Source organism: Myxine glutinosa, chromosome 11 (assembly GCF_964187855.1).
Source record: "Myxine glutinosa chromosome 11, kmMyxGlut1.1, whole genome shotgun sequence".
NCBI lineage: Eukaryota > Metazoa > Chordata > Myxini > Myxiniformes > Myxinidae > Myxine > Myxine glutinosa.
The window spans coordinates 89,818,388-89,842,206 of record NC_136271.1 but is presented as its reverse complement, the minus strand read 5'-3'; the positions used below and the strand labels follow the sequence as shown (position 1 = coordinate 89,842,206).

The 23,819-nt window shown below is 39.5% G+C and overlaps 2 protein-coding genes across 4 annotated transcripts in view; one reads left to right on the top strand and one right to left on the bottom strand.

Moving 5' to 3' along the window:
* LOC137437107 (synapsin-3) overlaps positions 1-23,819 on the top strand; it is a 179,179-nt gene that overhangs the window by 108,462 nt on the left and 46,898 nt on the right. The gene's annotated exons all lie outside the window — the stretch shown is intronic.
* Positions 4,488-23,819, bottom strand: part of LOC137437108 (metalloproteinase inhibitor 2) — a 128,514-nt gene continuing 109,182 nt past the window's right edge. Inside the window, exons 1-5 of one of the 2 annotated variants that reach the window (XM_068131499.2) lie at positions 13,386-13,578; positions 11,151-11,239; positions 8,867-8,975; positions 6,947-7,068; positions 4,488-4,914 (exon numbers count right to left, since the gene is read on the bottom strand). In XM_068131499.2, the coding sequence (XP_067987600.2) occupies positions 4,639-4,914; positions 6,947-7,068; positions 8,867-8,975; positions 11,151-11,239; positions 13,386-13,533 (744 nt within the window). In that variant the 5' untranslated portion in view covers positions 13,534-13,578 and the 3' untranslated portion in view covers positions 4,488-4,638. Of the gene's footprint in view, positions 4,915-6,946; positions 7,069-8,866; positions 8,976-11,150; positions 11,240-13,385; positions 13,579-23,819 lie in introns of those variants that run through there. The other variant, XM_068131500.2, reaches the window with a different exon arrangement.

Below are 23,819 nucleotides of genomic sequence, written 5' to 3'. Positions count from 1 at the left end.
GTAAAGAGAAAACAGGATTTTAGAAAGTTTTGCAAATTTATTAAAAAGAAAAAACTGAAATATCACATTGACATAAGTATTCAGACCCTTTGCTATGACCCTTGAAATTTGGCTCAGGTGCCTCCCATTTCTCTTGATCATCTTTAAGATATTTCTACACCTTGATTGGAGTCCACCTGTGGTAAATTCAATTGATTGGACATGATTTGGAAAGGCACACACCTGTCTATATAAGGTCTCACAGCTGACAATGCATATCAGAGCAAAAACCAAGCCATGAGGTCGAAGGAACTGCCTGCAGAGCTCAGAGACAGGATTGTGTCGAGGCACAGATCTGGGGAAGCCTACAAAAAAATCTCTGCTGCATTGAAGGTTCCCAAAAGCACAGTGGCCTCCATAATTCTTAAATGGAAGAAGTTTGGAACAACCAGGTCTCTTCCTAGAGCTGGCCGCCCGGCCAAACTGAGCAATCGGGGGAGAAGGGTCTTGGTAATAGAGGTGACCAAGAAACCGATGGTCACTCTGGCTGAGCTCCAAAGATCCTGTGTGGAGATGGGAGAAACTTCCAGAAGGACAACCATCACTGCAACACTCCACCGATCTGGGCTTTATGGCAGAGTGGCCAGACGGAAGCCTCTCCTCAGTGAAAGACACATGAAAGCCCACAGAATCTTGTTTCTCACAGTCTGAGAGTCCTTTAGGTGCTTTTTTTGCAAACTCCAAGCAGGCTCCAAGCGGGTCGTTTTTTGTCTCCTTGTTCGAGTGTAGATTGCAGATTATAGGTTCGAGAGCAGCGATGAAGTCAACAAATTCTCCACGCTTGGCTTGCGGACTTCCTCTCTCGTCATAGTCCATGTGTGACCCTGACTGAATGGGTTTCTCTCCTCTCCCCTTCCTGTTCAGGCTGGAGTTCCCCAAGGTAGTGTTCTGGGCCCTGTGCTTTTTCTGGTCTTCATCAATGATCTCTCTGACTCTCTGGAAAATCCTCTCTATCTCTTTGCTGATGACTCCACTCTCTGTCGCTCCATTCCTCATACCTCAGATCGGCAGTCTGCAGCCTCCTCACTCTCTGCAGACCTGGACAAAATCACAGACTGGGCAAACAAGTGGAACATGTCTTTCAATCCTGACAAATCTCACACTTTGACTATGTATCTCCGAAAAGACCGACTGGACAACCCTCCCATCTACTTTCTCAACAATCCTCTCCAAGAAGTTCTGTTACTCAAGCTTTTGGGTCTCACTATCTGCCATGATCTTTCCTGGGAAAACCACATTTCAAATCTGGCCTCCAAAGCCAGTCGCTGGCTCTGTCGTGCGTCCTCCGTCGTGCGAAGTCCTTCCTTGGCACACCTGAGCTCCTCACCACATACAAGGCTTTCATCCGCAGCTCAATGGAATACTGCTCTCCCCTCTGGGCTGGTGCTGCTGCCTCACACCTAGCTCGTCTTCACGCTGTTGAAACCAAAGCTTTCAGAATCACTGGAATCTCCCGCGATGAAGCTAACTCCGAGGGCCTTTCACTTACTCACCGCAGGCAGGTTGGTAGGCTTTCTGTCTTCTACCGACTCCTCTCCGGCCTTGCTCCCCCAGCTCTCTCTGGGCTCTGTCCCTCAAATATTCCTTCAGGTCGCACAAGATCTGCCTGCAACCCTCTTATGGCTAAACTGCCAAAATCAAGACTCTCTGCTCACCTTCACTCCTTCATTCCTCTTTTCTCCCACCTCTGGAACAAACTCCCTCACTCGCTTCAATCCCACTCCTCCCTCCAGGTTTTTAAAACAGCTGTTCACCACCATCTCTTATCTTCCCCCATCCAAAACCTTGATCTTTTCTACCCCCGCTAATTTCACCCCAGATTCACTTTTTTGAAATATCAACTTCCTTCCTGGAAGTCCTTTCAGTGTCCTTGTGTTTTATACTTCTCCCACCTCCCCCCCTTCCCATGCCTCTCCCCCCCAAGCCCTCCCACATATCTCCCGTTGTCCCTGCTCTCAAATGTTGTGTTTGTGTGCTTCCCCTTCTCTCCCCATCTTGTCTACCGCTCCCCTTATTATATGTTTTTGGTGTCTGAGTTTTTGTGTGATAAATGTTAGCTCTTTCACGAGCCTCAATCCTGTATACAAAAAAAACAAAACAGCAGCATCGCTTGTATTAAAGTTGAGACCACGTTCAAGTAGATGGACTTCTGTTGGTGTTAAATGTTTGTCAGAACGGTTGTGTAGCCAGCGTTTTTCTGTTGTTGTTGTTGTTGATGATCTTGTGTGTAATAGATTTAGCTTCACCGAGAGTCGCTTTCTTATGTGATCATGACGGAGCTGACATGTCTTTTGAATGGCTGTCTCGATTTGCATGATTAGGTATCATTGAATGTATGGTATCATGAAATCAGGAGATTACAAAGGCATTTTGGAGCACAATGTTCAACCCAGTGACAGAAAGCTGGGTCTCCGTCGAAGGTCATGGGACTTGCAGCAGAACAATGACCCCAAACACACTTCAGAAAGCACCCAGGAATGGTTCAAGACAAAACGCTGGACTGTTCTGAAGTGGCCAGCAATGAGTCCAGATCTAAATCCCATTGAACACATGTGCAGAGATCTGAAAACAGCAGTTGGGAGAAGGCACCCTTCAAATCTGGGGGAACTGGGGCAGTTTGCACAAGAAGAGTGGGGAAAGCTGCCAGTAGAGAGGTGGAGGAAGCTCATTCATGGCTATAGGAAGCGCTTGACTGCAGTTATTTTGTCCAAAGTCTGTGCGTCCAAATATTAAGTCTCGGGTGTCAATAATTTTGTCAATGCCATTTCCCCTTTATTTTCTGATTTAAAAGGATATATTAGGTTCTGAATCAAAAACAAAGGTTCTGTAATGTTAACAGCGAAATAAAGAATTGTGGAGACCAAATAATTTTGTTAATTTCAACTTCGTCATCCAGCATTAGATGTTTGGACTTGGGACCAGCAAAGGTGCAGTTAAAGAGGAAATCACATCCAACAGAACACATAACAGAAAAACACCATGATTATAAGTATTTTACTCGAATATTCCTGCCATTATAGCACGGTTTCCGCAATGCTCGGGAAGTTAATTTGGGAAGTTCAGTTAATTTCCCCAATGCCACACCAGCTTGTTAACAATTTGCCAGACTACATTATTTTCAAAATCAAAATTTTCCAGAATATTTCAGAATCAAAGAGTTGTTTGGAATTCCATGGACATGGGAGAATATGTACTCGCATCTAGATCCTTCTAATTGCCGAATGCAACTGTTCTCTCATGGGATTGCCAAAGTCCTTCTAGACGAGAGAGGGTGTTAATAGGACAATATTGTCAACTGTTGAACTGTGACGGCATGAGTCGTCCTTTTTGACGAATCTCTTCCCTTCGTTGGCGTGCTCCCTAAGCCTTTTGCGAGGAGGCCATTTGTCCCGTCTTTGCCGTGTTGTATTCCCAAATTGATTTTTGCTTCAGCTTTAAACAACGACCTTCTTGACGTTTTACTGAAGTCGAAGTGATCCAATTTTGATCCGGTGATCCAACTTGTTATTTATCATAGTAACACCAAGTAACTCGTGTTGCATTTTATAACAACTGAATCAGAGCAAAGTATAAAAATGCAAATACCGTTAAGTGGCTCGACCATGTTTTATTGATCAAAACATCATTATGTAGAGCAAAGAAAAGGAATAACTGAAACAATTTGGTGATTATAAAGTGTTTGATTAGCGAAAGGCTATCGACATGGCCATAATGTCCCAATAAAATACTTGTTAATGAAATTTAAACTTTGCATGGATTTTAAAAGTTTTACCTTCAGATTAAAAGACACGAATATACATAAAAATCTGGCAACATTGAATATCGCATCAATAAACACATCCTCTTGATTTCTTACAGTGTATTAGCAATTATCATTTGCACATTTATTATGACGTACAATCATTATATATATATATATATATATACGTATATGTGGTTTTTTTGGGGGGGGGGGGCGGGGTTTGTATACAACATCGAGGTTCGTGTAAGAGCTAACGGTGATCAATAAAAAAGGCAAACTAACACATAAAACATATGATATGGGGAGCGGGAGACAAGATTTAGAGCAGGGATATCGGGAGATCTGTGGGAAGGAGAGGGCTTGGGTGGAGGAGGCACGGGAAGGGGGGGATATATATATATATATATATATATATATATATATATATATATATATATATATATATATATATGTATATATATATATGTATATATATGTATATATATATATGTATATATATGTATATATATATATGTATATATATATATATATATATATATATATATGTATATATATATATATATATATGTATATATATATATATATGTATATATATATATATGGCAGCTGGTAACAAGTAAAAATGCTTCAAATTGGTCGATCCGAATGGTCGGCCTTCTTGCTTAGAGACAAATCGTGAGTAGTTTACCTTTGCAAAGCTCGGCGGCGGCATCATCAATTATTACAGCCGATGCATAAAGCTGGAGTTAGATATATCACAAAGCTCTGGTAGCATAATATTTTGTGCATTGCATTGTTTGATAAGCTTTAATTTTCTTTTTTTTAATGAAACTAGATGAAAGCATGTGCAACACCCTTCAGAAAACGGTCTCACTGGCCCCTGTGCTGGTCACAGACGCATTTTCCCGAGCGGAATCGGTTACGCTCTTTGTTGGTGGCCGTTCAGCTGACCAATTAACGGGACATCGAGCTTTCTTTGGCACATCGACCCAGGAACAGATGCCGTTTCGTTGTCTCTGGCAAAACTTCTCTTTGGCTTCAGGCCCATCTGGGGAGCGATGTTTCACCCAATCGGACCAGGCACATTCTCCAGTGTGGTGAGGCTCGCATGGCAAGCTTGAGCAATGACTGATCTGTGGTATAACGGACAAGTCAAAGCACACACGACAATACATTTTATACTCCGCCTTTTCCAGGCCATGAGTGTGTTCGTTTTTTCAACAAGACTTATTCGCCAAAAACATTTCATTACCAATTTTTAAAGGCCATCGGATACAATTCTGCATGCGACGAGGTGAAGCATTTCACAAATCTACAGGATATTGAACGATTGCCATGAATCCTTAAATACTCTCAAGGACATGTTGGGAAAAAAGATTCCAAAGTTAACAACTCAGGCCAAACTGTAATAAAAGACCATTGGATTTTTGCCCGAATCAAACGAAGGTCTTTTGGCTTTTGTCACCAAGTGTATAATTTTTTATTTCCACGCGAGTTAAAAAGCTGCAGCATTAATATCTTGCACAGTCTTAGAAATTGTGTTTGACACGAATCGAAATACAAATCACAATGGATTACCAGTCTTACACACCTCCACCTGGCTGAACAGTTTACGTTTTGTATCCCACTGATATCCTGGAAGAACGGCACCTGGTAGAGAGCACACCTCCACCTGGCTGAACAGTTTACGTTTTGTATCCCACTGATATCCTGGAAGAACGGCACCTGGTAGAGAGCACACCTCCACCTGGCTGAACAGTTTACGTTTTGTATCCCACTGATATCCTGGAAGAATGGTATCTGGTAGAGAGCACACCTTCACCTGGCTGAACAGTTTACGTTTTGTATCCCACTGATATCCTGGAAGAATGGCACCTGGTAGAGAGCACACCTCCACCTGGCTGAACATTTACGTTTTGTATCCCACTGAAATCCTGCAAGAATGGCACCTGGTAGAGAGCACACCTCCACCTGGCTGAACAGTTTACGTTTTGTATCCCACTGATATCCTGCAAGAATGGCACCTGGTAGAGAGCATACCTCCACCTGGCTGAACAGTTTACGTTTTGTATCCCACTGATATCCTGGATCTGGATTCGAACCTGAATCGAATCGGCTTCTTCATGTCACTTAACGAACGAATGCGATTAGTTTTGTCATAATCCGTGTTCACCTTTTTGAGATACACCTGAGTGTTCTATATCGTTTGGCACTATCGATCAATGGTGAAAAATCGCTTGTTCATTTTTTATTTATTTTTTATCCAGATGCGGATCTTCACCAAAATCGAATCAATTCGTCCTTATCACACACCCAACCTGTCCACCAAGTTTCGTCTGAATCCGTCCATAACTTATTGGGAAATCGTATAAACAGACGAAGACAGACAAACAGGGGAGAAAACAACCTTTTGTGGCGGAAGTAGAAATGAATGGATGGCATCCACGAAACGTTCATTGAGGAATGCTAACCGTCATGGAAAGCAAGAAGAATCTGACGTTTTGTACGTTAACCCTTCATCTGCTCTTTAGCTCTGCTCTTTTGCGTTGATGATGAGTTAACGCCTGAAACGGCAACCTCTCTTAGCTTCGCATGGTGAGTAGCGTTACCTGATCAATCAATGTGAGTACAAATCAGGTGAAGGCATTTTGGGATATCCTTTTAGGAGGAAGAGAAGAGGGAGAGCAAAATCTGAAAGGTCACTTATTCCCAACTTTTTGGTATACTTGTAATTAGTTTAGCACACACACACACACACACACACACACACACACACACACACACACACACACACACACACACACACACACACACACACACACACACACACACACACACACCACCCGCCATAGTCATTAATGGTCGGCGAGACGATTTGACTGTTTCTACTCCGACATTAGTCCGTTGTCCAGTAAGTTCTGCAGAAACTCGTTGATTGGTAATTAATTTTGGATCTGAATTTGCTTAAATGTCAAAATGTCGACATATGGATAAATCGTGCATTCACAAATGAGTACATTTACACTCCTACTTTGCATAGAGAGAAACTCAAGTTTGTAAATAAATCATTTATGAGACATGCTAATACGACGTGCGTTCGACAATCTACACCAAAAGGACCAAGACAAGAATCCGTGGGTAAAATGGCTCCAAACTTATCCTGACCTTGCAGGCACATGTTCGTCTGTAGATTTTCCGGAACGCGTACTTCTGTATATTTGTGATGTCCTTCCAGGGTTTGACAAAGTCACAGAGGTTGATCTTCAGTTTGTCTTTGTCCTGCATTCCTATCACATATAGGATTGAAAATGGATATAATTCTGTACCAAAATTATCGAAATATTAAAAATATTTAAAAATAATATTATTTTAAAATAGAAAACACATAAAAATATTTTAAAATATATTAATATTTTAAAAATGTAAAATATAAAAATATTTAAAAGTATATATTAAAAATATTAAAATATTTTAAAATATATTAATATTTTAAAAATGTAAAATTAAAAAATATATATTAAAAATATATATTAAAAATATAAAAAATATAAAAATATTTAAAAATATATTAATATTAAAAAATGTAGAATATTAAAATATTTAAATATATATATTAAAAATATTAAAAATATAAAAATATTTAATCTGTATTAATATTAAAAAAATGTAAAATATTAAAATATTTAAAAATATATATTAAAAATATAAAAATATTTTCAAATATATTAATATTAAAAAATGTAAAATATAAAAATATTTAAATATATATTAAAAATATTAAAAATATAAAAATATTTAATCTATATTAATATTTAAAAAATGTAAAATATTTAAAAATATATATTAAAAATATTAAAATATTTAAAAATATATTAATAGTAAAAAAATGTAAAATTTAAAAATATTAAAAAATATATATTAAAAATATTAAAATATTTAAAAATATATTAATATTTAAAAAATGTAAAATATAAAAGTATTTAAAAATATGTATTAAAATATAAAAATATTTAAAAATATATTAATATAAAAAAATGTAAAATTTAAAAATATATATTAAAAATATTTAAAAATATATATATTTAAAATATTAAAATATTTAAAAAAAAATTATTTAAAAAATGTAAAATATTAAAATATGTAAATATATATATATATATTAAAAATATATAAATATTAAAAAATATAATTTAAAAATGTAAAATATTTTAAAATATATATTAAAAATATTTTAAAATATATTATTTTTTAAATGTAAAATATTTTAAAATATATATTAAAAATATTAAATTAAAAAAATTAAATATTTTTAAAAAGAATAAATTCAAGTCATAAATGATATTTGATCCGATGCACCATACACCAATGATGCCGTTTCCAGGCCTCGGTCATGCTGGTTGGTTTTCCATCCCTCTCCCAGCAGTAGTTAGGGTAAGGAATTTGTTCATGATATGGGCGATAGCTTGCCTACCCTACTCTTCGTCAGGGGCACTGTGGGGTATTCACGTGCACCACCGAAATACGGCAAACAGGACACCAAGTTTAACGTCCATCCGAGGGACGGCACACCCTACCTGTTAAACACCAGGTTGACAGTTTATAGCTGTGTCGGGATTCGAACCCAGGCTAGACAGCTTTGAGGAGAGAGTGAGTCCCTCTAGGCCGTCCTGCCAAGCCATAAACAACATTTTCAGGGAAAATGTTTGCATAAATGAAATTCCAGAATTGCAGTTTTCCTTGCATGTTGCAAAAATATCAAAGGTATATATGTGAGGTGCAAGGTAAATTGCATATCCAGGAACTTTGTCACAGGAGGAGGCCATTCGGCCCATCATGCTTGTGCTACAAAAACACATCCATACTCAAGCTACCCACAGGTCCCGCCAATATCCCTTTACTCCGCCATCTGCAATGCTTATCGGTATACCTGTCTAATTCCAATTTAAACCTATCTACTCTTTCTGCTGCCAATATTAATTTTTTTAAATGATTTGTAACTTTGAGAGACAATTATGGACATTGGGTCAATGTGTTCAATCGTTATTCCTCTAACTTTTCATTCATAGTTGTCATGGTGTTACTTACCTGTGATGATGTACTGCGTTTTGAGATTCAAGGCAATCCCACAAACCATTTCCTCAAACGGAGAATAAAAATACCTTGTTGTCCTGGTTACAATGTCTCCTTTAAAAACCTGGAAATAGAACCAACAACCACGAGAATGACCTCTTACCTTTTGTTTTGTTTTTACCCGAGAGTATTTTCCTCAGGCATCAACATATTGAAACAATGTCACGTGTCACGTGTTTGTAAAAATTGTCCTAAAAGACTTGTTTAACTTTCAGGATATCATCCCAAGTTATGTGCTATGTTTAAATCAGTGTTTGTACAATATGCAGTGTTATTTCAGGATAACATCCCAAGTTATGTGCTATGTTTAGATCAGTGTTTGTAAAATATTCAGTGTTATTTCAGGATAACATCCCAAGTTATGTGCAATGTTTAGATCAGTGTTTGTAAAATATTCAGTGTTATTTCTGGATAACATCCCAAGTTATGCACAATGTGTAGAACAGTCTTTATAAAATATTCAGTGTTATTTCAGGATAACATCCCAAGTTATGTGCTATGTTTACAACAGTGTTTGTAAAATATTCAGTGTTATTTCAAGATAACATCCCAAGTTATGTGCAATGTTTAGATCAGTGTTTGTAAAATATTCAGTGTTATTTCAGGATAACATCCCAAGTAATGTGCTATGTGTAGATCAGTGTTTGTAAATTATTCATTGTTATTTCAGGTTATCATCCCAAGTTATGTGCTATGTTTAGATCAGTGTTTGTAAAATATTCAGTGTTATTTCAGGTTATCATCCCAAGTTATGTGCTATGTTTAGAACAGTTTGTAAAATATTCAGTGTTATTTCAGGATAACATCCCAAGTTATGTGCTATGTGTAGATCAGTGTTTGTAAAATATTCAGTGTTACTTCAGGATAACATCACAAGTTATGTGCAATGTTTAGATCAGTGTTTGTAAAATATTCAGTGTTATTTCAGGATAACATCCCAAGTTATGTGCAATGTTTAGATCAGTGTTTGTAAAATATTCAGTGTTATTTCAGGATAACATCCCAAGTTATGTGCTATGTCTAGATCAGTGTTTGTAAATTATTCATTGTTATTTCAGGTTATCGTCCCAAGTTATGTGCTATGTTTAGAACAGTTTGTAAAATATGCAGTGTTATTTCAGGATAACATCCCAAGTTATGTGCTATGTCTAGATCAGTGTTTGTAAATTATTCATTGTTATTTCAGGTTATTGTCCCAAGTTATGTGCTATGTTTAGAACAGTTTGTAAAATATTCAGTGTTATTTCAGGATAACATCCCAAGTTATGTGCTATGTGTAGATCAGTGTTTGTAAAATATTCAGTGTTATTTCAGGATAACATCCCAAGTTATGTGTAATGCTTAGATCAGTGTTTGTAAAATATTCAGTGTTATTTCACGATAACATCCCAAGTTATGTGCTATGTGTCGATCAGTGTTTGTAAATTATTCATTGTTATTTCAGGTTATCGTCCCAAGTTATGTGCTATGTTTAGAACAGTTTGTAAAATATTCAGTGTTATTTCAGAATAACATCCCAAGTTATGTGCAATGTTTAGATCAGTGTTTGTAAAATATGCAGTGTTATTTCAGGATAACATCCCAAGTTATGTGCTATGTCGAGATCAGTGTTTGTAAATTATTCATTGTTATTTTAGGTTATCGTCCCAAGTTATGTGCTATGTTTAGAACAGTTTGTAAAATATGCAGTTTTATTTCAGGATAACATCCCAAGTTATGTGCTATGTTTAGAACAGTTTGTAAAATATGCAGTGTTATTTCAGGATAACATCCCAAGTTATGTGCAATGCTTAGATCAGTGTTTGTAAAATATTCAGTGTTATTTCAGGATAACATCCCAAGTTATGTGCTATGTGTCGATCAGTGTTTGTAAATTATTCATTGTTATTTCAGGTTATCGTCCCAAGTTATGTGCTATGTTTAGAACAGTTTGTAAAATATTCAGTGTTATTTCAGGATAACATCCCAAGTTATGTGCTATGTTTAGAACAGTTTGTAAAATATGCAGTTTTATTTCAGGATAACATCCCAAGTTATGTGCTATGTTTAGAACAGTTTGTAAAATATTCAGTGTTATTTCAGGATAACATCCCAAGTTATGTGCTATGTTTAGAACAGTTTGTAAAATATGCAGTTTTATTTCAGGATAACATCCCAAGTTATGTGCTATGTGTAGATCAGTGTTTGTAAAATATTCAGTGTTATATATTGCAGAATATCAGTGCAAACAGTACATCACCTTCAGAATGGTAACATTGTATCGCATCCATGGGTATTTTGTGTCATTGAAATAAATGAGCTTCTTTTCGCACACCAAACCTCTCACCACTGCAGAACAGTACGCATTCATAAGATGTCATCGTAGTAGGCATAGGTTAAAATACCCCCCTCCATTGTTACCTCCGTCACCGAAGATAGAAGGAGGTTACGTATTCACCCCTGTTAATTTGTCTGTGAGCAAGATAAATCAAAAATTTGAGGGCAGATAATGACAAAGCTAGGTGGACAGTTTTGGTGTGTGACGAGGACAAATCGATTCGATTTTGGCAAAGATCCGGATCCGAATACTGGAATTTATTCAAGTGAATCTTCACAATTGAGTGATACGGCCAAAAACTATACATAGCAGGATATTTCAAAAAATTGTGGCTGGATTTGGAAGAAACTTGGTGGGTGAGTTGGGTAGGTGACAAGAACTAGCCAATTCGATTTTGGTATAAAAAATATTGAATTTTTTGATTATGCAATCGATGCTGTGTCAAAGCGAGGCTTTTTGGATCCTTTTGGATCTTCACAAACATAACAGTATTATTTCAGTCAACCACAATACGATAGCCTCCCTCACCTCGCGTTGAGCGGCTTTAGGTATACCTGCCAAGTCAGGACAGGAATTTGGAATTTGATCATTGTGCTGGAGACGACCTGTTTTCTCTTTGCAAAATACACCGATGGTGGGAACCTTTAACGTCCACCAGCTCATGGCACAAGACGGTGCCCTGTTTGACATCCATCTCGTAGTCAGGTTCACTATGTTTTTTCGTTCAAAATCATGGTAGATTAGCAAACCTGTACATTTTTGGAAACGTTATTACATGGAAAATCTGAAAATCAATGTTTACATTTGCCAATTCCGACCAATTCGATTCGACCAATTCGACCAATTCCATTCGACCAATCGATTCGTTCGACCAATTCGATCGATTCGATTCGATTCGATTCATCGAATTCGATTCGATCGACCATTCGACCAATTCGATTTGCCAATCAATTTGACCGACCTTTGCTTGTGTGGAACGGACTGTGAAAACGATGCGGACTATATTGTCGGATAGGACACACAGGACGGTGATGACGAACTCTAAATGGCATATTCTGTAATCGTGTATGTTTGATGCCATTGCCTGCCTGTGTATATTTTGTCATTGACTGCCTGTGTAGATGTGAAGTTATACTGACCGCATGTGTATATATGATTTTGCTGACTGCCTGTGTATGTTTGGTGATATGAATTATTGTGACACATTTTGATGTTATTAACTGCCTGTACAAAATGATAACATGGATTTGATTATGCAACTTATCGCGAATATAAAGACAGTATTTTGCAATTCAAAACCTTTGATTCGTGTCTTACCATTCCCCATAGCACTAATTTGATACTTTCATTGGATTCCTTGTCCCTGAAAATATAGGTTTAGTATATTTTAAAAAGTTTTTAGGGTAATTAGAGGCAGAAATAGAACAAAATATGTATTTTACAGTGGCCATTTTGAAAATCCAAAATGGCCGCCATACAGGTATCTCTCCAAATGTAAACATTGATTTTTAGTTTCCTTATGCTATAACCTTTCCAAAAATGTATAGGTTTGCTAATCTACCTTGATTTTGAACGAAATATAATTTATTGACATAGTGAACCTGACTATAGGGAGGGCATGCCTTGTCTCCTCCGACTGACATCTTACCAGTCCTTATCTTTACAACCACCTTCAATAGAATGTTCCACCAAGAATAGAGGTGTCACCCCGACCCACTTAAGTCACTCTCAAAAGAACCATCAAACTTTACAATTGGCGTGAGTCTTTCTCTAGAGCTCGTCATTCCAGTATTGTAAAGCGGGACAGGATACGCCTGTCGGGAAAGATGGAGCAAAGTGCCCTCCTTGTGATCCCAGTTATAAACTTTGTAGTTATGATGTTCACTATCCTGACCAATCACTCTCTAGGGCTGTCTGTATGATGGTGTAATGGGCCATTTCGAACGGAAAATGTCCAGAATTCCAAGCAAAGCAACTGAGTAGGATTGTAGGTACACAAGGGGACATTCCGCTCCATCTTCCATCGTACACCATCCACGTTGTGCCCAATTCCGACATTCACCTTCATCATACAAATCACGTTCACATCATGCTGTAGGATTAGAGAAGCTATCCATGGGGTCCATAAGTGGCTAAACCTCAGGTAAACAGTCTCACCTATGTCAGAATCGCAGAAATGTTGTTGAGGGTGGTCAAGGCTGCAGGAGCATGAGTCTCCAGGTCGTACCCAGAGGGTCAGCAGCCCCAGCACAAGGCCGAGCATAAGCACGAGGCCATGTCTGTGAAAGTTATCGCCATTCAACATTTTGCACCCTGCGTGATCTACCTCCTCGCTAACGACTGGTCCACATTCGGTCTATTTAAAAAGACCAGCCAAGCTCACTTCCTCTATCAGTGGTTTGTGGCTAGAACGTGACGATTTTCCAGCATTTGCTAATGTAACTTTGTCACGGCGGTTTCCTACACGACATTCTCCACATGATGAAACTTGTTTGTGTTGGAAATTCATTTCAAGCCCTAATTATGAAATCTCATATGCAGTAGCTTGGCAAGACTGAGAACACCGATGTTCTTTTTGAAGGTACAAGATGTATGAGATGATTTGCTTTTTAAATTAAAAGTAAACAGGTCATATTTCATATCAGGTACATTGCTGTCTAGTCTGGGCTTCAGTCCTGGCCAGACCGTAAACCCTCAGATTCGCAGGTGCAACGTCGCATCCATCTTCCTTTACAGCGGATGTTAAGCCGGTTGTTCCATTTGCCAGCATTTTAAAGATGCCACATTGTCTTCTCAAAAGAATCTAGGTAATTATGAACCCATACGCTCGCTGAGTTCCAAATTGCTGCCATCATGTACAAGGGCTTTAGCCCCGTCTCTGTAATGATGCAACCAGCAGGCCGACTTCGTAATTGAATACAAGGTGTGTTCCATTATCGAGCAGCTTACTATAACTTCCAAAGCCAGTCATTCCGTATCAATGACCTCGATAACATATATGTATCTATATGTTTTATACCTCTCCCACCTCTCCCCAAGCCCTCCCCTCCCACATTTCTCCCGTTGTCCCTGCTCTCAAATGTTGTGTTTGTGTCCTTCCCCCTCTCTCCCCATCTTGTCTGCCGCTCCCCTTATTTTTTGTGTTTTGTGTGTCGGTTTGACTTTTTGTGTGATTAATGTTAGCTCTTTCACGAGCCTCGATCTTGTATACAAAAAAAAACAAAAAAAAAACAACAGGCTGGGTTATATGACGTAGCTTTTCTTTTGCCCATATCCCGATCTACAGCTCGATTAATCAAGTCAAAGTAACAAAAAAAAAAGTAGTGCTGATGAACAAGGTATATAAGTCACGAATGTTTTCTTAGCCTAGCTTTAAATATATAAATAACACGATGGAATTGTTAAAAGTTTTGAAGAAGAAGAAGGCATTTTGGTCACAAATATGCATACATTACCACATAATGAAAAAAATATATCATTGAAGCTTGAATACGTCTATTAATTACATACTATTGAAACCTGACTACATTGATTAATTACGTCCAATTAAAACCAGAGTATGTCTATTAATTATATGATGTTGAAACGTGAGTACATCTATTATAGATACAAATTACATACCATTGAAACCTGACTGTGTACGTCTATTGAATACATACTATTGGAATATGACTACAGTACGTCTATTAATTACATGCTATGGAAACCTGCATACATCTATTAATTACACTGAGTATGTCTATTAATTACATTCTATTGAAACCTGACTACATTGATTAATTACGTCCAATTAAAACCAGAGTATGTCTATTAATTAAATGATGTTGAAACGTGATGAGTACATCTATTATAGATACAAATTACATACCATTGAAACCTGACTGTGTACGTCTATTAAATACATACTATTGGAATATGACTACAGTACGTCTATTAATTACATGCTATGGAAACCTGCATACATCTATTAATTACACTGAGTATGTCTATTAATTACATTCTATTGAAACCTGACTACATTGATTAATTACGTCCAATTAAAACCAGAGTATGTCTCTTAATTAAATGATATTGAAACGTGAGTACATCTATTATTATAGATACAAATTACATACCATTGAAACCTGACTGTGTACGTCTATTAAATACATACTATTGGAATATGAGTACAGTACGTCTATTAATTACATGCTATGGTAACCTGCATACATCTATTAATTACACTGAGTATGTCTATTAATTGCATGCTATTGAAACATGATTACATGGGTCTTCTGCGTCTTTTCAGTCTTCGTGGTATTTTGGGGTCTTCAGGGTCTTTTCAGTCTTTGCTGTATTTTGGGTCTTCAGGGTCTTTTGGGCCTTCGGGGTATTTTGGATCTTTGGGGTCTTTTGGTTCATCTGGGTATTTAAGGGTCTTTTGGTTACTCTGGGTCTTTCAGGGTCTTTGGGGTATTTTGGTTATTTGGGGTCTTTCAAGGTATTTTGGATCTTTGGGATGTTTTGGGTCTTCGTGGTATTTTGGGTCTCCAGGGTCTTTTGGGTATTTTTTGTCTTTTGGGTATTCAGGGTGTTTTGGGTCTTCGGGGTCTTTTAGGTCTTTGGGGTCGTTTGGGTCTTTAGGGTTCTCTGGGTCTTTAAGGGTATTTTGGATCTTTAAGGGTATTTTGGGTCTTTAAGGGTATTTTGGGTCTTTAGGGGTATTGGTGGTCTTAAGGGACTTAAAGGGTCGTCAAATGTCTGAGGGGTCTCAACAGTCTAAAGTGTTAAAAGGTATATTCCAACAATACGAAATTAAGAGTTCACGAACTGTGTTTTTTGGGTGTTCTTTTTAGTTGAAGAAGAAGAAGACGTTTTGGTCACAAATAAACACACAAACATAACCATATACGTTTGCTCTATTATAATAAGATGGTGCTCTTGTGAAAATTAAACAATTTATCGCAAACAATATGGGTGTCAAACTGTGGTCATTGGTAAGGTTGCAAAGGTCAGATTGCACACACATCCCAAAACAAAGATTTCAGCAACTTGAGCCACAACACATGTTGATGACGTCAGGAAAGGCCACTTCCATTTTGTGTTGAAGAACTAGACCGGCCCTGTGTAGAGCGCATACCTCATAGCTTGGGATGAACACTGCCTACCTGGTATGAGTGCATACCTCATAGCTTGGGATGAACACTGCATACCTGGTATGAGTGCATACCTCATAGCTTGGGATGAACACTGCATACCTGGTATGAGTGCATACCTCATAGCTTGGGATGAACACTGCATACTTGGTATGAGCGCATACCTCATAGCTTGGGATGAACACTGCATACCTGGTATGAGTGCATACCTCATAGCTTGGGATGAACACTGCATACTTGGTATGAGCGCATACCTCATAGCTTGGGATGAACACTGCATACCTGGTATGAGTGCATACCTCATAGCTTGGGATGAACACTGCATACCTGGTATGAGTGCATACCTCATAGCTTGGGATGAACACTGCCTACCTGGTATGAGTGCATACCTCATAGCTTGGGATGAACACTGCATACCTGGTATGAGTGCATACCTCATAGCTTGGGATGAACACTGCATACCTGGTATGAGTGCATACCTCATAGCTTGGGATGAACACTGCCTACCTGGTATGAGTGCATACCTCATAGCTTGGGATGAACACTGCATACCTGGTATGAGTGCATACCTCATAGCTTGGGATGAACACTGCATACCTGGTATGAGTGCATACCTCATAGCTTGGGATGAACACTGCATACTTGGTATGAGCGCATACCTCATAGCTTGGGATGAACACTGCATACCTGGTATGAGCGCATACCTCATAGCTTGGGATGAACACTGCATACTTGGTATGAGTGCATACCTCATAGCTTGGGATGAACACTGCATACTTGGTATGAGCGCATACCTCATAGCTTGGGATGAACACTGCATACCTGGTATGAGTGCATACCTCGGGCTGAACAATTTATGTTTCGTATCTCAAAGATAGGCCTGATCTGGATCTAGACCTGAACCGGAATCTACTAATTGGCTTTTTATTGTCATCTGAGCAACTCATCCACCTGGTTTTGTCATTATCCATCCACAACGTTTTGAAACATTGTGCTTTGTATCGTTTTTGGCCCAATCTCTCACTGGTGAAGAATCACTTCAAAAATTAAATAATTCTCACACCCAGCTTCAGATCTTTAACAAAATGGAATTATTTATTTTTTGTCGCACACCCAAACTGTCCACCAAATCTCGTCCGAATCCGTCCACAACGTTTTCAGATATCCTGCTCACAAACCGACAAACAGGGGTGAAAACATAACGTCCGTCCACCTTTGGTGATGGAGGTACCTCGTCTTGCTCATAAAGGCTACATGTCGATCTGCATCTCCGGGGAAGTACAACATTGGATGAAATCAACAGGATGCAGAGTCAGGTATCCTAAGCATTCGTGGGAAGCACAGGATGCAGATTGAGGTATCCTAAGCATTCGTGGGAAGCACAGGATGCAGATTAAGGTATCCTAAGCATTCGTGGGAAGCACAGGATGCAGATTGAGGTATCCTAAGCATTCGTGGGAAGCACAGGATGCAGATTGATGTATCCTAAGCATTCGTGGGAAGCACAGGATGCAGAGTGAGGTATCCTAAGCATTCGTGGGAAGCACAGGATGCAGATTGAGGTATCCTCAGCATTCGTGGGAAGCACAGGATGCAGATTGAGGTATCCTCAGCATTCGTGGGAAGCACAGGATGCAGATTGAGGTGTCCTAAGTATTCGTGGGAAGCACAGGATGCAGAGTGAGGTATCCTAAGCATTCGTGGGAAGCACAGGATGCAGATTGAGGTATCCTAAGCATTCGTGGGAAGCACAGGATGCAGATTAAGGTATCCTAAGCATTCGTGGGAAGCACAGGATGCAGATTGAGGTATCCTAAGCATTCGTGGGAAGCACAGGATGCAGATTGATGTATCCTAAGCATTCGTGGGAAGCACAGGATGCAGAGTGAGGTATCCTAAGCATTCGTGGGAAGCACAGGATGCAGATTGAGGTATCCTCAGCATTCGTGGGAAGCACAGGATGCAGATTGAGGTGTCCTAAGCATTCGTGGGAAGCACAGGATGCAGAGTGAGGTATCCTAAGCATTCGTGGGAAGCACAGGATGCAGATTGAGGTATCCTAAGCATTCGTGGGAAGCACAGGATGCAGATTAAGGTATCCTAAGCATTCGTGGGAAGCACAGGATGCAGATTGAGGTATCCTAAGCATTCGTGGGAAGCACAGGATGCAGATTGATGTATCCTAAGCATTCGTGGAAAGTACAGGATGCAGATTGAAGTATCCGAAGCATTCGTGGGAAGCACAGGATGCAGATTGAGGTATCCTAAGCATTCGTGGGAAGTACATGATGCAGATTGAGGTATCCTAAGTATTCGTGGGAAGCAAGAAGCTCACGTCTTGGCCGTTCACCCTTTCTTGCTCCGACGGAGCGTGAGCGCCCGAAATATAAGCTTCTTCCTTCTCGCAGCGGTTAGCACACCTCGATCAACATCATTTTGATTGAATCCATGATATTGCTGATATTTTAAGTTGCGTTATATATTGTTACAGGTGTATTTGTTTGCTTCTAATTCTTATTATCTATTACTAGGGCATTGCCCGTACGTGGGTGCCCGTTCCTTGCCAAAAAAAAAACAAAACGCTACCCGTACGCTCTACCCCGCCCGTACGCCCGTAAACAAAAAATAACAACGCTCTTCGCTTCCGCCCTTCGCTCTGACTGAATTGGGAGAAATAATGCGCATAAGAAATCGAATTACGTACCGTAATGGCGGTCAGCTCGTAACGCGCACACTGTCCGGAAGTTCGCATATCGCATATCTATCTATCTATCTATTAATGCCCATTTATTCAATTATCGCCAACGTATTTTGGCTTTTTGCAATTTAATCGCAAGGAAAAGTAGAAAGAGAAGAGGGAAAAAAAGAAAAGCCTTGCCTTGCTGCAAACAGCTGCTGCAAACAACAACAACATGGAAGGCTGCACTGTCCGGAAGTTGGCATATCGCAGTTACGATTATTTTAGTGTTAATGGCCAATTATTCAATTAGCGCCAACGTATTTTGGCTGTTTGCAATTTAATCGCAAGGAAAAGTAGAAAGAGAAGAGGGAAAAAAAGAAAAGCCTTGCATTAACGCATTAACGCTTGCATTGCATTAACGGTTCGGCACACGTGATAGCTCGCTGCTCTCTGATTGGTTGAAGCGTTTTTTGGACATAGCTCGGTAGGTACTTGTCCGATTAATTACAAACCTTGAAAAGGCACATCCTCGGGTCCCCAGCAATATACCTGGCAAGTTTCAAGTATATCGGACCCGTGGTTGTCGAGAAACAGCGGTCACAGACAAACACACAGACACACAGACACACAGACACACAGACACACAGACATACACACAGAGATTGCTGGAATTATAGATAGATTATTTCACATCCACTAAGTAGAGTTGTGTTGCAGCATTCAGCTCGATCTCTCTTCCAAGTCTTATTGATTGTAACAAATCCCAAGAAATCCTGACTCTTTCAAACAGAACCTCTTTCTAAAGACCTTAGTTTGATGCTCTAGTTCATCTTCTTAAAATACTCTTCATTCTTCTTTATCACGGATCTGAAAATTCCAATCACAACTGGTATTACTTCCACTATTACCTTCCACCCATATTTGAACACCTATGCTCAGATCTTGGTACTTCATATCTGTTTGTCTTCTTTCTCTCCAAAGTTGTAGTTTCTGGGTCAGTTTATGTTTATTAATCTTTGTCTTCCTATTGATCTTGTCCACTAAAAAATGTGTTTGCTCTACATTCTTGTATTGCTCTATTATACTAAAGTCCCCTGGTATGTTCCGTCCTGTGTTCTCTTCTACCACCTTAGGCCGATGTTTACACCGCTCATTGGTTTTCTGTACGTAGGCCTTTTACCACAAACCCAGTGTGTACTTCCTACATCGTTATGTGTTTCTGCATCCTGATAAGACATGGCCACCATTTGTTCGGCATCGTTTCACTTTCTGCCTTTGACTCGGCGACACTGTGGCGACACTCGGCGACACTCTTACTCTCTGGTACTTGGTGTTGGCAATGCCCTGTGTGATGCTGCGATTGGCAATGCCTCCACTTCCTCTTTCAGATGACGCTTTGTTTGCCAACTGAACATCTGCTCTTTCGCGTTGACGTCCACTCCGAGCTACCGGACGTACACTGACGTTGTAACTCTTCTTTTGCAACTGCTGTACCAGTCGTTCTTCATCTTGTGTTTTGGACATCTGTGCGCTCTCCTTATTCCTCTTACGTGTTCTCCACTTAAATAAGGTGCTGTAAAAGACGCTGCATCAACGGCGGTAAACTTCCGGATTGTTTTTTTCTGCATAAAATCTTAATTTTATTCCTATTTAATTAAATACTTGAATACGAGAACACAAATCACCTTTTTAGCACTTTCAGAACACTTCCGTCTAGCAGTACATGGGCAAAATATACGGTATTTTAGTTCATCACAATCAATCAAATTTGGTGCTCATATACCCCGCCCATATCCTTGTTTCTCAAGACAGCGTGGGATAACGTGTTCAATGAACTTGTTACCCTGCGCTCGCGAAGCGAAAAACGGAGTTAAGCATTCGGGTGCGTACGTATGCCATATGTGTGCCGTGTGCCGTACGTGTGCCGTGTGCCGTGTCTGCATTTAAAAAATTCATTTTCTCGGCAACCGTTGGTCCGATTGACATGAAATTTTACGTAGGAGTGCCTCTGCCTGCAGATTTTTTTGCTGATAATTATGACGTCATAGGTTACGTGGTACGGACGCCATCTTGGAAAAACGTTACACCTCTATATCTCCAAAACCGCTTAATGGGAAAAAATTAAACGTGTCTCATTGTCAAATACTCACAATGGGAAATAAGATATGTTGATGATGATGTTATAGGTGCCTCCATTATGACGTCATAATTCGACAAGTACAATGCTTGATCTGATCAGTATGAAAAAAAAAAATTCCTCTACAACTGTTAGTCCGATGAACACGAAATTTTGAGAATATGAGCGGCTCCTGTGGAATTGTTCTTATGATAATTATGACATCATTGGTCACGTGGTACAGGCACCATCTTGGAAAAATCTAAAAAAGTTGCACCTCTATATCTCCGAAACCACTCCATGGAAAAAATTAAAATATGGCTCAATGTCAAGTACTCCCCCTGGGGAATAAGATATGTTAATGATGATGTCATCAGTGCCGTAATAACGATGTCATAATTCGGCAAGTACAACGCTTGATTCGATCAGTATGAATTTTTTCTCTGCAATTCTTGGACCGATTGACACGAAATTTTCACCATAGGAGCACATCCTCCTGTAGAATATTTTAATGATAATAATGACGTCATAGTTGAGCGGTAAAGGCGTAAAGGCCATCTTGGAAAAACCGAAAAACGTTGCACCTCTATATCTCCAAAATCGCTCTATGGAAAAAATGGAAACGTGGCTCATTGTAAATAAGTGCATATGGGGAATAGGTGTTGTTAATGATGACGTCATTGGTGCCATAATTATGACGTCATAATTCGACATGGACAACGCTTAGTCTAATCAGTTTGAAATTTATTGAGCGTGATCTATGCAACAATTATTTAGAGAATATAAATTTATGATGTCATCGCTCACGTTGTCTGGCAGCCATATTGGATCAAATAAAAAAAACAAAAAAAAAACAGGAGAGTTGGCTCTCAACAAGTTGACTGCGCAGTGTAAGTATTCTATGAATACCATCTAGTTTTTAATGCTTTCTTCTCTTACTACCTTTATCACTCGTTTCAGATTCTCTGCCTTAATCTTCTTCCTCTTTCCTTTTATTTTCGATGCTATCTGCTTTTAAAACACCACGATATTTGTCTATTTACATCAGATCGTCTGCTGTGAATCTGGGAGGTTGGTGAATCGAACCCTGGCCGAGTCATACTTTTAAAATGGTACTTGTCATGCACCTCTGTGCTTGACAATTCGAATTTAAAAATGATATCGCTGCACAAACAACCATGTGTTGGCAACTTCTGTGCAGACTTGATGTGCCGAATGGCCTCCTCCTGCATATAAATAAGTTCCTCCTAAGGGAACTCATGTCATCTCATTTATCCTTCCTCAAGATGTCTGATTTGCTCAGACACTTGCTGCATGCATTTTCTTTCTCTTAGTTACCTGTTTTTATCACACCAATGGCACTTTTCTCTTTACCGAGTATCATTCTTATCTCTTTTAAGATTACCCTTCTTGTTTGCACAATGCAGTTTCCCTCTGCAATTTTTCCATTCGGTTTTGAATCAGCCAGGTATAGCAGGTGTAACCCTTCCTTCCTTACCTGTGCACCATTCTTTATCTATCTTCTACCCCACTTGAAGGTGTTGCAGATAGATGGCTTGCGGCAAGGCTCGGCAACGTACAGCACCTGCCATAAAAGTCTAATTAACGGCGAAGAAACTAAGTTGAAAAAACCCAATAAAAACGATGCTTGACTACTCTGTCAATCTTTAAAATAAAAAAAACAAGAGATTTCATTGGGTAGCATAATTCAGTCTCAGCTACCCAATGAAAGCTTTTTGACATAGAAAGAAAAACGGTTCGATTGGTTTATTTACTACATTACGTTGAGTGGGACAACTAATCTCAATTCGCAGGAAATGTTGCGATGAGTTCCACTGATCACGGTTTTTTTTTAGGACAAAATGGCGGTTCCTAAGAAAACAAGGTTAGATGTTCACTCATTTCAGCCTTCTTGCAGAGACGAATATGGATTTGTTCAAGATAAAGACTGTGCTGTTTGTCCTCTATGTTTGTACTCTGTCCATCCGGGAGCCGGTTAACAACTGAATACTTAGAGGCTTGTGTGCTGCTTAAAGTATCAAACGACAAGCCCGAGATTGGATAACTCAGCAAGGGAAAGCGATGGAAACATCACACTAAATGGTAAGATCTGCCATTTATTATTTTTTAGCTAGCAAAGGTACCTGGTGTCGGGGAATGCGAAGTCGCTTCATGGTGGGAATATTAATAGAGGGGTGGGGGTGGAGGAGAGTGGAGGGGGGAGAGAGAGGAGGGAACGAAGGGATGAGGAAAACTGGAGGGGTGGGGGAGTCGAGAAGGAGGGGTGGGACAAAGAAAGAGAGAAAGAGAGAGAGAGAGTGAGAAAGAGAGACAGAGAGGTGTGGGGGAGAGATAGGGAGGTGTGGGGAGAGACAGAGAGAGGATTAGGGAAGAGAGAGAGATAGGGAGGTGTGGGGGAGAGACAGGGAGGTGTGGGGAGGGACAGAGGATGAGAGAGAGAGAGGGTGGTGGGGAAGAGAGAGAGAGGGAAAGGGGGTAGGGGAGAGACAGAGAGGGGTGGGGAAGGGATAATGGGTGGAGGAGAGACAGAGAGGGGTGGGGGAGAGACAGGGATAGATGTGTGACAGAGAGGGTTGGGGGAGAGACAGAGAGGCATGGGGAAGAGAGAGAGAGAGAGAGAGGTGGTGAGAGACAGGGAT